The sequence below is a fragment of the Cyrtonyx montezumae genome, unplaced genomic scaffold, assembly GCF_038088225.1.
Source record: "Cyrtonyx montezumae isolate F1298 unplaced genomic scaffold, pur_monq_1.0 scaffold_3, whole genome shotgun sequence".
NCBI classification, from domain to species: Eukaryota; Metazoa; Chordata; class Aves; order Galliformes; family Odontophoridae; genus Cyrtonyx; species Cyrtonyx montezumae.
In genome coordinates, this window is record NW_027072034.1 from 96,581,968 (window position 1) to 96,596,961 (window position 14,994).

Here is a 14,994-nt window from a genome sequence, read left to right on the forward strand (position 1 = left end):
GGAGGTACTGCACTGGTGTTGGTGCCCACATATGTAAGTGCTATTGGGGGCAAACTATTGGGGGCATGTGATTATGAAAACATAATAACAAGATCTGAGGAAATAATTAGCTCTTGTGGCTGCATGGCAAAGTTTAGAACTTAAACTGAAAGGCTCAAAAACCTCAGAAGAAATACTAAAAACTCAAATCATTTGTATGATTCTTTTTCAGAAGGAAGTTGATCCATCTTTGTTGGACTTAATAAAATTTCCACTAAGGTATAGCCAGCTGCAGTCCTCATTTATCTACACTAGCACGAGAACACTTCCAGCCTTTGCTCTTTGGAGAGAATGAAGACTGAAGTTCCCATTCAGACTTTGACAACTGCAAGAATCCAGGGTTTCCCTCTTGTCTCTAAATGACCTTCTCCTTGACATCACACACACATCTGTGGGCAGCATTTATCCTTCCCTCTGCATTTTTCAATTTTAATTAGCTAACCCTGCCCATGTATCTCCACCATAATGATGTTCTAAACACACACACACACATACACTTCATTTTCCTTTAAAAAATACATCTGAACATCGAGTAGATGATGGTCAATCAGGGAAAAGAAAAGGCGTTTAAAATAAACAGCTAAAATCCTTGCGGGAATTAAAAAAATCCTCATTGCAGAATCTCTCCCTCTGATGCGTAGGCACTTGCTAACTGAGAGTAGTGGCACTGTGACAAAAGTAGCAAAACCAAAAGCAGGCTTTACTAAAAGAAAAGGGGGAGGGGAAGTCTTCCACTGGCCATCTGTGAAAATAAGGCATGTGGCCATTAAATGCAGAGGCTGTAAATATAAATATACACAAGCTCCACAAAGCAAATGGCAAAAAAACTGATGGGGGGAAAAAAGGAAAAGAAAAAAAAAAGTAAACTTTCTGCTGAAGTAAATCAAAATGCTTAATGCTTAGCTACCAAGGCTGTGCAAAAACAGTTTTGATCTTTGCTGTGTGCAAACTTGACTTATGTTTTTAATTAAATTTGAGAAAAGTTGTAGGAGACATTGCAGTGGATACAGTAGCCCCGTTGAATAGAGGGCTCCTCTAATATGAGCGATCCTGTTGAGACTGCTGATTGGACTTACTGAAAGGCTGACATACAGGGTGATGGATGGGTGATGACATAATACCTGCTTGCCTTGTTGTCATGCTTTCTGAAAACTGTCTGCTCTGTGTTGATAGCATTAACAAAGAGGACTGCAAAAAGCATACAAGAATTTCTGTTGGCAAAGGAACTCAGTAAGATAAAATTAGGAAGAGGGTAGGGAAAAGGGGGTAAGAAGTGAACATACAGCTGCTGGGATAAAATGTTAATCTTTGTGTTGTACGGTGATTTAGAGCCCATTGCCCACAGGATATACTCACTGGTCTCCACGTTGTATAATAACTATTCTGAACAGAAGGATCTTTTCTCACACAGAGAGTGAAGAACAAAAACATCACAATGATCATCTTTCCTTGTGTTTTATAGGCCAACAAGGAATAGAGCAGCTACAAATTACAGGACGTATATATTAGCAGTCTGCAGAACGTGCAGGGATAAGTCGGAGTGTATGTAATGTTTGTGGGTAAGACAGCCTCTGCTAGTCACTGGAAATGTCAAAGTATTTTATCCATAAAACACCGCAGAGATTATGAAAATGGGCAGGTTTTAACTTTTAGAGAGTGATTTGCTTTATGATGTTTGTACTGCACCTCTGGACTTAGTCCCAGGGCGTTTCTCCTGTTTGTGGAGCCCAGCTCACACCAGGTCCCATTCTCCCCAGTTACAGTCATTACAACTTACTCCGGACTCCGTCATAGACTCCCCACGTTTGCAGCACGTGCTGGGTCAGGCTCAGTTTTACCAATCCTTTCCTTTTTTTCTCCTTCCTGTCCTTCTCCACCCCATCTTTTTATCAACTTTCTGGTTCAAATTTAACCATTAGGGGAATAAGAAAATAAATCCGTTATTGAAGTAAAATCCTCTACTGCAAGACAAATTTAAATCCCATGTGGTAAAACAGCTTCTTCTTATGCCTTTAGTAAAGTGAGCTGTAGTGCTTTATTTCTCAAAGACAGCAGGATCTGCGGGTTTGAGACTCTTAATATCCCCCTCCTCCCCGAGGGGAGAGCAGGGACAGAATTCATTTCAGCTCAGTGGATCACAGCAGTTTCTTAAGAGTTAACTCTGCTCTCCTCATCCATCAGGCAGCCAGCGAGGCATCAGAGAGGAATGATGGATGTAAAATTATTACAGGGCTGCCACCCGATATACTTACTGCCATTTGTAACTAACGCTGGAACTGACACACTTTTTTCATTATTAAACATCCACATTAAGTCAACATTGGTCACTGTCATTTCATGTTTGGCACACTCTTAAGGGGAAGAGGGAGAGCTGGGGGTGGGAGTGGAAGGGTGGGATGGGATTGGAGGGAAGGCATCCTGAACCTGGTGGTCTACAACCATGGGTAATAAATAGGCTCCTGCTTACAAAATGGGAATAAATATTGTTACAAATAGCTCTTTAGTTACAGCCCAGCAAACAAATACATGCCGGAGCCTTTCAGAAAGGCACACAGTAACCGAGAAAATTTGTACCACAGGTTAAGCCACACTTGAGCATGGGATGTTTACATATGTGAATGCTCTCATCTCAGAGCATGCTATTTGAGTGCCCATGCATGTTCAACGTGCTGTGTGGCTGTGTACTTACACAGCAGTGCCAGCTGCCCAAACCTTCTGCAGCAGGCTCCAGCACTGTGTGTTACCAGTGTACAGGGGAGCTCAAAAACCTGCTTGTGTGTCCCCTTCCTTCTTTTTCAGTTACCCGAGTGCACACACGGATGTTTGAAACTCTGGCTACAATCAGAAAATCCCTGGCAAGCTCTGCGCATGTTTGTGCTGTGTATCTGTGCAAGAGCGTGCTGTAGGTTTGTATGCATGCACACACATGCTGCCCCTGTGTGTTTGTGTATGTCTTGTTTGCAAAGGAACAGGCAGTTTTGGGGCCGAGCAAACACAGCAGAGTCCACTTTCTGATGTTGCCCATTGTGATGTTTGTACTAGATGACAATCTGCGCTCTCAGCTACATGTATAAAAGGTATCACTGTTTATGTATAGTACCTATCAAGCTATAATTAACTGGAGATGACAATTACAAATAAAACTATGCTCCTGGGTTTCCAAGAAACCACAAAAACATATACACACGCTTCTCATTTATACGCAGAAATGTTTCCAAGAAAAGTAAAGTAAAAATATGCTTTATTGCATTTGCAATTAAAATAGGTTTTACTAAAATCCATGTTCATCATGATGTTCATGGTTTTTACTGTAATCCTCTGAAAATCAAATCCCTCAAGATGGTCCAAGTTGGTTGCCCATAAAGTGACTCACCCAAATCATCCTAGCCTTTTTTTTTTTTTTTTTTTTATATCTTCCCTCATTTATGACAGCTTTTATACAGCGACTCTCCACTTCTACAGAATTCCTGTCTGACTACTGCCTTTCAGCTGGCAGGTCTGCTTGTGTGTGTGAGGATCAACCCACCTGGGAACAGAAGTGAGATAACAGGTCATGGACGTGTGTGGAGAAAAGCCTCAGGAGTTTTAAAGGTGATGTCCAGTCATGAAAGATAAATCCCTACTAACAGTATAACTTACATGTCCTGACCTACCTTCAGTGGTAGGCTACAATAGCAATTAATACAACAAAGACACCGGAGGTCTCAGAGAACCAAAAGTTTCCAAAGCTACATTAGCCACTGCAGGAAAGCAAAGAATAGCTGGAATAGCCGGGGCCAGCGTTTGCTGCATATAAAGACTGAGATCACTCTGAAAGAGGCAGAGCAATCCTTCTTCCACACAGAACTATAGATATAACATAAGTACATGCCCATGTACACACAGTTGCCTTAGCTGAAGTTCTTTTAATTCTGCCCCTCCCTCCAGAATCTCACTGTCAGCAAGCAAACAATGAGCAAACAACATTGCAGAAGCTCAGGGGCTGCCCTGGTGGGACTCTGAGCTTCTGAAGGGAAACACACAGGGGTTAACAATGCAGTACTTCTATTTCTTGCTACCCAGCTTCCCAACTCTCTCTTCTCTTTCTAAACAGGAAAACAAAACAAAAAACAACAACAACAGAAAAAAAACCAGAGTCAAATCTGATACAAAATGGAAATATTTGCTTTCCTCTCCAATGCTGCTGAGAGAAAACTTCAACTCAAATCCAAGGACAAACAGCCAAGAGCTTAGAGAAGTTGGGGTATTTGTCTGGATCTGAACTTCACAGCTGGCTAGTTAGTAGATGGCCTAGAGCAGTAAGGGGAAAGGAGAACAGGTGCTTGAACTTCACAGCCTCTTTCTTTCCTTCTGTTGTGTCAGATGCAAGATAGAGTTCAGGAGATCCTATAACAAGTTCAGTGCAACTCCGTAACTAGTGCCTATTGGGTCACACCAGCAACTCAAACACTGTTATGGTCAAGGAAATCTCAAATTTGGTTCTGTCATTTCCTGTCTCCACATAAAATTAGAAAAATAAAAATAATAAAAAGAAATAAAGTACATCAGTGGCCCTGACAAAGTTTGGGCACTTACTGTATCAAAAAAAAAAAATAAAAAAAAACAGCCCTACAGTTGCTTTAAAAACTTCTTCAATTGAGCAGACAATTTTTTCTTCCTGCTACCATGTAAAAGAACTCCTCCTTGCCCTCCACAAGCTCACCAGGAGGCATGCATTAGAGGGGAAAATAAACTTCAACATGGGTTGAGGGTGAGAAGTGAAAACAGAAGGGCAAGAAGAATCCCAACAATAGGAAAGTAACAGAATAAAGTGAATGCAGATGGTTCCACTCCTGTTACTTAATCAAAAGGCTGTGCAGAGTCACTAGAGCCAGCATAAAGTCATGTGTTAGAACAACAGCTGATCTGTATTAAAGAAGATTAACTCGCAATGCCATGGTGGAGGGCCTGGGATTATTTTATGTACTTCCATTGCTGAACAAGCCGTCAGCACAATTACTGCCCTCCGATGTGAATGACTGATCTGTAACCACAGCTAAACAGCATGCTGCTTAGGGGCCTGGGTGCTTCATGAAGATGAATTTCCATACCATCAAAGTGCTTTTAATGGGCTTCCTGATCCAACCACAAGGCCTGCTTTGCAAGTATATAGAACTCAGGATGAAGGCTTCCTGTCCAAAAGGATTTGGTCGGTTGTCACTTGACAATTCCCAGCCAGCACAAGGGAGGAGAGGGGGGAGATAGGTAGAGTTGTCTCTGCTTTGGAGGATTAAAAAAAAAAAAAAAAAAAAAAAAGGAGAAGAAAAAAAAAGGGTACAGATGCTTTCTGAATGCAACCAACTGCTGTATCCACAGCTGAATTCAATGCGCTTAACAAATAACGGCAATTTAGCTATGCTTGCGAGGAATAGCTTGAGTCACTTTGCATTAGCATCTGGCTGAGTGTTAAAGTCATTTCTACATGGGGAGCAGAGGAAAGAAATTTCTGCTCCAAGCATCCTTTCAAGAATGCTTAAATATTTGAATATAAATTCCTTTGTGCTTGTGATCACCTCTTCTTATATCTGACACTGCTTTTCCCTTTTCCCTTCTGGTACTCCTCTATGTGAAATGCCATAAACATGCTCCATCCTCCTCTTTCTTTCTCTCCCCATACCAATGCTCTTACTCTTCTATGAGAGACTGTAGGTACTGCAGGATACCTATTACACTGACCTCTTTTTTCCTTCCCCTTCCTATCTGTAAAGTGCATTAAATTGGAGTAATTTCTACATCACGTACACCTAGCACAGGCTGATGAAAAAAGTACAGTAGTGAAAGATTCACATGTGCATTTAAAATTCATTACCCAGACTGCTTGCTTCTCAAAGCTTATTGATCAAAATCCATCGAAATCCACAGACAATGGAGAACTATCCAAATTAGCAATCTGCTAATTCTGGACAATACTGTTCGATTCACAAGCTTCCTAGGATGACTGACTTTCAGTTTTCTGCTAAATAGCTGATAATTTTAATTAATTCTATTTTTTCTGGGCATCTCAGTGATTCACACAAGGCCTCCCAGAGAAAAGCCACTAGTAGAGGTCTCAGTAAAATTCAGTTTGTACCAAATGCAGCAACAGTCATCTTAGCTGTATAGCACGTTAAAGGCTGTGCCATCTCAGAAAACACTACAGGGGAAAGGGAAAACCAAGGAAAAAGTCTTGCTATGCAATGACATTGAGATACACACAGGAGTTGAGCTGCATGTAAATCTCATATGGCAGCATTGTAAGGACAGGTTTCTACAGATGTAGCAGCAAGGACTAGCTGATCTATTTACCCTCCACAAGCCAGGACATTGCATGGAAAAACATCAAGTACTTCCAGAGAAAAAGAGGAAATCACAAACTCTTCAGCACGTGCTACAGTTAGAGCACATACATGTTTTCTACAGGTGTTCACTTGGATGCTGTGTTCTTACAACACAACTTCACAGGCCCATACATTCTGCTGCTTCTACATTTCACTGAAAATATTTGGTGCAGTTCACGTTGTCAATTCTCCGTGTTTTCAATTCTGTTAAGTCATCTAACGTGACATGACAGTACTACGTTGCAATGGTCACAAAATATCATACATGACAACTTCACAGGGCTAAATACCCAGAAGCTGAGCCTGACTATCTGCAAAGCTTATGCTCCTAAAGAAGCTTGAATATTTTCAAATCCAGCTCATCTCACAAACACATGTAAGCATTTCCATAAAGCAAGATTTCCACTTAGGCCCAGAGATTTCCAAGATCACCTTCTCATAATGCATACTGACAGTCTGGATCAGAGAATTAGTGGCCTCCGAAGTTCTCATCTCTGCTGCCTCCTCCCTCTCCCCTATGTGTCTCCAGGTCTTTCTCTCATGTCAGCTTTTGGCTGTGATTTTCATTTTGCATTTCACTATTTTGAAAACAGCAACTATTTTGTTTGAAAAAATGGGAAGAAGAAAATACAGCAAATAAGAAGAGGAAGAAAGGGAGGAAGGAACTATGCAAGCGGAGGCACATGCAACCTCTGGGGATTTGCAGAAGCAGTCACAGCCACTGACCTTTTCCGTCCTGCAGTTATTGAGACCCAGACTATTCACAACAGCCACCTTCCCGTCCAGCACCTGTTGTTCCCTCCGAAGCTGTTCCTTCATCTGCCGAGCCTCCTGGATTGCCTTGGTAACAGCATCATGGTCATTTAAATAACCTGACGACGTGATAGAAGAAAGGATATCTTTAAAAAAAGAAAGTTACAAGAAAATACTTTAGCTTTCATCGATGGAATTCGTTAGTATTTTGTTACTACATATGAGAAAGAGTTAAAAGGCACTGTCATAAACCTGCCTGCCTATGCTTTGTAATTCTGTTACTGGTAGGTAGAGCCACCTGGATATGAAGCATGAGGAACATCAGTGCCAGAATCACCATTCTGACATTTGATCCCATTAGTTTCAATATTGCAGAGGTTATCCCCATAGTTTGCATGCAGCAAGATGAACTGGATAGGAGTTAAGGGAAGTTTTGATCATGCCAACAATCCCAAACTCTCAAAAATAGATCATTTTATTCTTCCCTATCTTAAAACTTGTGAACACATTAAAATAAACCACAGGTGGCGGTGGTTTGCTATAGATATGACACACATAATGGCTGGGAAGAGAAGCCTCATCCCCTGCCTGCTCCCCACCACCACCTGTCACTCAGCACTGCACAAGAACCCACAGCCACATGGGCCTGCATGCCCACTCCCATTCATGCCCCCAATAGCAGGTCAAATGTCCACTGTTTTGCTGCAAACTCACAGCCTAGGGCTTAGCTTTTGTAGTCACAGAATTATTTCCTTTTAAAATGTTACAAGCATCACCGGCACAGCTAATACTATTTAATTTTAAATGTGACACTTTGTCATTTTTTTTTCTTTGGCGTACTGTAGATTATACTTATTATGATCTGCATGTGATTTGCAGGATAGAATACTGATGGGAGACTCCAAGCTCCAGTCTATTTTTCCAACATTAAAGGAGAGGCTAATATCTACCCATCTCCCTCCCCCTCTCCATATATACGCATATGCACACACACTTTTTTCTGTCTTTTAACTAGGGCATAAAAATGGCATAAAATGAATCTGTAATATGAAATTGCCCAGAAAAGGGACTTCTGTTTGTGACATGAGGCTAAATCTAACCAGATCCATTGGTGAATTGTGACAGATGGAGGGACTGTGAGACAGAAGGCAGGCACTAATCACACACAAAATGACCGGCTTGCCTCAACATGTTCCATGGATTCCAGCAAACTTTACACCCTAATCCATTTTTAGAACAAAAAACATCTGGGCCATAAATCCTCTAATCTGCCAAAACACGCTATTAAATCCCATGATTTGTTGAAAAACACTAAGATTAAAGAAAGGAAATATAAAATGGCTAACTGCCGTGTTAGGAAAGTGTTATTAATACTCTTTCTTTGTCTCAATTATGAATGTTTTGTTCCTAAAGAGCCTTGTCTAATCATGTCAGATTACACATCCTTGTTGTATTGCTAGACTCTTCTATCTGATCCACTGATTGCCAAAAAACGTAGGACATTGTTTTGCTGCTTAAAACATTTCAGGGGAAGAAGCTGATGTCAGATTAGTCCATTGCTGCACTGCTAGGAGGATTTCATTAGGGTTTGGGGTTTGAATGTTGGTGTTTTAGATTACAGACACAATGGGACTGGTATTCTGGGAGAAAAAAAAACTGGAAAAAAAGTTCCTGTGCAGTTCGACTGTTGCTAATTGTACTAACAGGTAGCTTTGGCTAACTACCCAAAATCTTGAGAGTTTTATATGAAGTAACTCAATCCACACTGCTTTTATCAACTGTTTGTGTTCAGCAATTCCAAGCCAACAGAATTCCAGTAATTCCACCTTTCCCAGCGTAAGAAAGCATACAGCCTGCACCAACACAGTGCTACTGGTTGATTTTTTTTTCACCTCCATTTTAAGAACTTGCTTGGTTTCTTCCCCTCTTCGCATCTGTTACTGATGAAGCTTGCATGCAGTCAGAATAAATTAGAAAGGAAGCAAACAAACAAACAGTAGTATTGCTTCTGCTTGTGTTCTTGATTAGGCTAGGTATAATACTTTCAATCTGTAAGAGCTGAATTTGCCTAGGAACTGGAATTCATGCCCTCCTCCAGACTATTTGGCTTTTCCTGAATACTGCTATCTTTGAGACAGTTTGGCACATGATAGTGAATAAAAGCAAGCACTCCTTATGTTTTTCAGTAGCTGCCAAGATGCTGGTGTGCAGGGAAATGATTAATATAGAAGCGAGTTGAATGTAAATTATTGTTGTTTAGGGTAGGTGGTGAATTACTGACAGAGAGGGGAACCGCATTACATAAAATGCATTTAGTTCCAAGGATTGCCAAACTAACATAGAGATGTTGAAGATAATGGCAAAGGGCAGAGTGGAGTTGTTTCTGTTTTTAGTACACGGACATATGCCTGTTCCCAAAAAGAAATGCTTGGATTTAAAGTCATACATGAAGCCATGACATTTGTGACTGCTCAGTCTGTAGCATATTTTATATGCTATAAGGACAGCTCTAGAAAAGGATTGAGTGTGTGCATGCCCAAGTGTAGCTATACTCTCAGCCACAGGAGGCTGTGAGTTGATGTGCCCAAGACACAACTGAACAAACATGACTATTCCTTCACGCCACCAGAACCAAGCAGCCTGTTCACTGTTGGTGCAGCAAAAGGTGCCAGCTCTGCTACATCTCAGCAAGGTGGGCCATGCACATCTACATCAAACAGCTTGTTTCTTGCATTGACAGCCCTGATCATTCAAATGGCGGAAGTAACTCTCTGGCAAATGACTGCATGCTTCCCAAAGACCTTGCCAGGAAAATGCTCTCTCTGAAGATAAAAAAAGGATACTAGTCTCTCTTAGTTCCTTCGTTAAAATGCTATCAAGTTGTTTTTGTGGCATAGCTCCTACTGGAGGGAGACCTGAAATGTTGTGTTCACCTTTTCTAATGTCTCCGCATGATTTCAGTATGGCAATGACATAGCTTTACATGCTATATCTTTGGTTGCACTTAACCTAGCAGTTAGCATGAAGTGACTTGCAAAGTGTTCACAAGCTCTTTCCTCTTGTAGTTCTCCATGAAGGATAGATTTTTGTTAGTTGCAGGCTGTGCTGTCCAGCTCTGCACCACAGTTAAAGACTGCTTATCTTATACATACAGTATGCATAGTTATACTGCTCAGCAACCTCAAAAAGTCACTTTCTATACTTGTAGCTAGGAGATATACAGCAGTGAACTCTATGTCATTAACAATAACTTAAGTATGTTATCTTTTGCTCCACAGTTTTCCATGGTTTATTAATGGTATAACACATTAATTCTTCTTACAAGAATGACCTTTAAAGCTCCATTCATCCTCACAGCTTTTATCCAATTACATTATCACTCATTATAGGTACAGCATTTCAAAATCCATATTTTCTTAAAAGAAGCAAATTGCAGAGGTCTCAAATTGATGAAAAATATCAGGTGTGGAGGGAAAAAAGACTGGAGAGGAGAGAACAAGAGATGTCCTGCCTCTGGGATGCAAGTTAGATGCTTGATACCAAAATGTGGTGTCAAAATGTGATGCTCACTCTACCTAGGACAAAAATTTCAACATGAAAAATCGAAATTTGTGACATTGTACATGGAGATTTGTAGGGTCAACCAAATGAAAGATGAAACAAATTATTAACTAACAATGTTAAACAATAAAAGGCTAATAAGAATAACATATGCGTTAATAATTAAGAGTGGGATGCTTATGAAATTTTTACACAATTGTAACTTGTCACACTAAATAAAATTATCTTCTTTTCTATAGAATATAGAAGCATATTTACTATCTGATATATGTAACCCTCACCAACATTAGCAGTAATCATGTATGCACAATGGGAGGGCAATACAGTGGGAGCTAGGTATGTTATGAACGTTGGACGTAACTATGGGTCTTCCTGCTATCTATTCAGGTAGAATATAGACTACAGGAAGCTTAGGAGACACCCACTGAGATTCAAAATGGTTTCACTACACAGTGCTGAAATATTACAGGAGTTCTGATTGGTCTAGCCTATGGTTCCTTTTGTTTTCCGTGCCATCCCTGAAAGTGGCCAACCAAAGATGTTTCACATCTCTGTGAACTGAGGGACAACAATCTTCCTCAGTTGCCTAAACACAACTTGATTTATACACTGAGACTGTAGTTCATGTTACATTATATCACTTCTTGGAATATAATGTTTTAGAAAGAAAGCTGAAGCATAAGGTGCTTTCTTATGTTACACATACACAAAGAGAAGTCCCTTTGACATACTGGACCTGTAAAAACACCATTATGAGCATTCTTACCTAGATGGTCCTTAGGCAAAGAGCTAACTTTGACAGGAGGAAAAATTAACACTGTTTTCTGCCACAATGTTAAAAGCAGCCAGTTAAGACTATTCAAAGGCTATAACATCAAACTTGTGTTTTTTTGAACGAACCTGGTAATTGTGTTGCTAATGAGACTAAGATAAAATAATGCTCTATGCAGCTTTTCAGTGAACTGAACACTGAACTTGATTTTTTGCTAAGATATATTTGCATATGTAGATTTTTAACTTAAAGGGATTTTTTAGAAGAAGTGATTCATCATCTGCTTTTTCTTTTTAGCTGAGAGAGTAGAATATCTTGTATCTTTAATGCCTTCCATTAGACAGGTGTCTATTTTCAGTGCATGCAGTTAAACAAACAGCTTTTATTGACAGTTATTGATAAAGCAGTATCTGAAATAACACAGCTCTTTGTTCTCTGAGTCTGTAAAAGTTAACATACTATTTCTGAAATACTAAGCCCATGACAGTTTGTTTACTGACATCAATAAATGCAGTGTTATGGTCAGCCTCTGACATCTCATACCACTGTCTGATAAATGTCCCGTTTTGAATAACACCTATTAACTGTTATGAGGAGGGTCAAATGAAAGTGATCTTACCTATTGTGTTAGCTCTGGCCGAAGGACTAGCTAATGTTGCTGGCACAGAGGATTTTAGTGAACTGGCCCCGCTGTTTATTCTCAGAGTTGGCATATGAGGAGAGGTGGGTGATGTGGGAGACTTGCCATCAGATGTCTTGGGTTTGGCTGAAAGGTTCAGAGGCTGGGCCACTTCGTCCTATGATGAGCAGAAAATAAAAGAATATTATCACAAAACTGCTGTTGGTATACCACCATCTAAGCAAGACCAGGGTTTTTTTAGCTTATATAAACTGCTAAACCTGTAAGGTTGTATGATATATATTAAGATCAAATGTGATACCGTCTTGTCATTCCTGTTTGGAACTGAAATGACTGACAGACTGGAAAATGAGCATGATACAATCAGAGAATACTCTCCATTTGCGCTTTTTATGTGGGAATTGTCCCTGAAGAAATCATTCACATTAACAGGACATATGCTTCCACGATGAAAATAAAGAGTATTTTTATGGTTAGATTTTATTATTATTTTGTTGTAAACTTGATATGGATGGAGGGAATTTTCACTTAAAATTCAACCACTACAATCCAAGGCGGGCAAATCTTTTTGACCGATTGGGCTTTGTTGCTGTTATTTTGGTGTTTCTGGTGTTGCTATTTGTTTGTTTGTTTGTTGTTTTCTAATGTGTGCTTTCCACTGAACTTCCCAGGCTTAGAACTGCAGATACAAAAACATCCCAGGAAACATACACTTCTTTTTCACTACAACAGGAGAGCAAGAAGATCCTGCTACTTCTTCTAACAAAATCTGGGCAGTTTAGCATAAGCTCCTAGATTTTCTCATATTTCTTTAAGCTGAACTTCAAGATTTCATTAATTGTTATAATGCAAAAACAGAAAGTTTAGGTGACATTTTTTTGCAGGATAATTGGAATTATTCCTAAATGTAGCTTAATTACACATACTAAGAGACGCTGCTGCAAAACATGTTAAAATCCAAAGGCATGTAAGGCATATGTTCTTATTTGACCATAATATGTAATAGCAAGGAAAAAAAAAACAACAGGCAAGAGAGAAGTTTTTTCAGCAGAAGGGGTACTTTAGAAACTATTTTAAGTGCCTTTAAATAGCCAGAAATAATGTATGTAATATTTGATACAACCATCACATATAAGTTTAGCTTTCCTCTGCCCCTGTGACTTCAGAAAACCACCCCTAAGCTAAAGAAGTGCTACAACACGCAGTGCTTTTTCAGCTCCAGGCAGTGGATAAGTTGATTCTTATCTCCGTAAGTTCTACGTACATTCCCTGTTAAAGAATTATTCTTGACTTCCAGCAATTCAATGCTGACTAGAATTAGACTGACAATGTTTGAGGATTTTACTGCCATTGCTAAGGTATCTTAATTATTGTCATAGAGCACTGACTCTTTTCCACAGAAGGTGGAGTGCTGCAGTAAAGAAGAAACTTTATACTTAGCGGGCTCACATGGAAGTGTGATGTAGATGTATGATTCCAAACACAAGACAATTTTGCAAAGTACTGGGATATAAATTTTCAATTGTCTTAAAGAAGCAAGTTCTGAGCTAGACACTTTTGTTATGTTTGACAATTTCTGTTAATCTTCTGGGAGACTTAAGCCACTGGGTTTAAAATGTTGCCTAGATCAATCAATATTTTACACCCTAAGAAGGTACTCATTCCCTTTCAGAAATACAAGTTCATCTGTATTAGAACAAAATAGATTAACATACGTTAAATCAAAGTAGACTTGCTCTGCTGTTTCATTGATTTCAATTAAAAATCCCACAGCAGTGCTACTATAAAGCAAGAACTGAGACAGCTGCCTAAAAGCCTAAGTTCATGCTAACTGGTGAACCAACAAAACACAGTGACCTGAAGAGCAAAATCATCTGTTTAGGAGACAGTATCAGAAGCAATGCAAACCTGCCTACAAACTTGCTCTATATATAAGGTCAATTCAAGAGGTATTATTTCTCATGTATATTCAATTCCCAATCTCTATTGCAAATGTCTACAAAAGGAGCTGATTAGTTACAGATACGGCAGTAAAAGCTGCAGCATACTCTCTGACCACTGAAATTTTGGCTGAGAGCAGCACTTTAGTTCCTGCGGGACAACAAAGTCATGGATGGCAAGGACTCTCACTACCAAGTCAGCTTGGATTCCAATCTGCATCCTTGTACTAAAACATTTTTTCAGTCTCATTCTTTATTAAATCTGTGGGCTATCCTGTTCCTATAAAGTTTAATTCCTTTCCTTATCTCATTCTCTCTCTCGTTCCTCAGTTCTTCTGCTTCACTTTATTAGCCTGGTGTGAAGACGAACTCTTCCAAGTTAGAAATCAGGGAGGCATATTCTCCATCACAGGAATCCAGAGATGGAGCTGTCTCTGTTCTGTAACTATTCTTGGAAGTAAGAATGCTCTTCTTCATTCAAGTCAGCACAGCTTCTCTGGAGCCAAGAAGTATAAGGCCTTGTGGAAATAACAGAAGCTGACAGTTCCAGAGCTGATAAATGTCATTCCAAATTGCCCCTTCATTCACTTTCATTGTGTGTTCAGGCTAATGGTAAATTAATCAGAGGTCACAGAAAGCTTGCTTCTCATATAAGAGAATAAGGAAACAAGTTTCTGTTATTATATGTATTTACAAAATGATATTACTTCACTGTTTGGCCTTCATAATATTTTTACTTCTATTATTTCAAACTGAAATCCTCGCTGGAGCTCAAATATATAAAAAATTTAGCCAGAGAGTTTAGAAATCCTATGTTGCATCTTGAGCTGATCATCATTTAAATCTCTACTGCAGTGGAACAATTTATTCCATAGGAGTCTGAAAAATATCTGGGAGATATATGTAATAATATACAATTGTGTTAAATGTGAA

The 14,994-nt window shown here is 39.5% G+C and overlaps 1 protein-coding gene across 5 annotated transcripts in view; it reads right to left on the bottom strand.

Moving 5' to 3' along the window:
• Positions 1-14,994, bottom strand: part of SOX5 (SRY-box transcription factor 5) — a 621,758-nt gene that overhangs the window by 20,632 nt on the left and 586,132 nt on the right. For 3 of the 5 annotated variants that reach the window (XM_065742493.1, XM_065742491.1, XM_065742489.1), the window contains 2 exons: positions 12,101-12,278; positions 7,122-7,294 (listed from right to left, as the gene is read on the bottom strand). In XM_065742493.1, the coding sequence (XP_065598565.1) occupies positions 7,122-7,294; positions 12,101-12,278 (351 nt within the window). The remainder of the gene's footprint in view (positions 1-7,121; positions 7,295-12,100; positions 12,279-14,994) is intronic. The other 2 variants (XM_065742494.1, XM_065742490.1) reach the window with 1 other exon arrangement.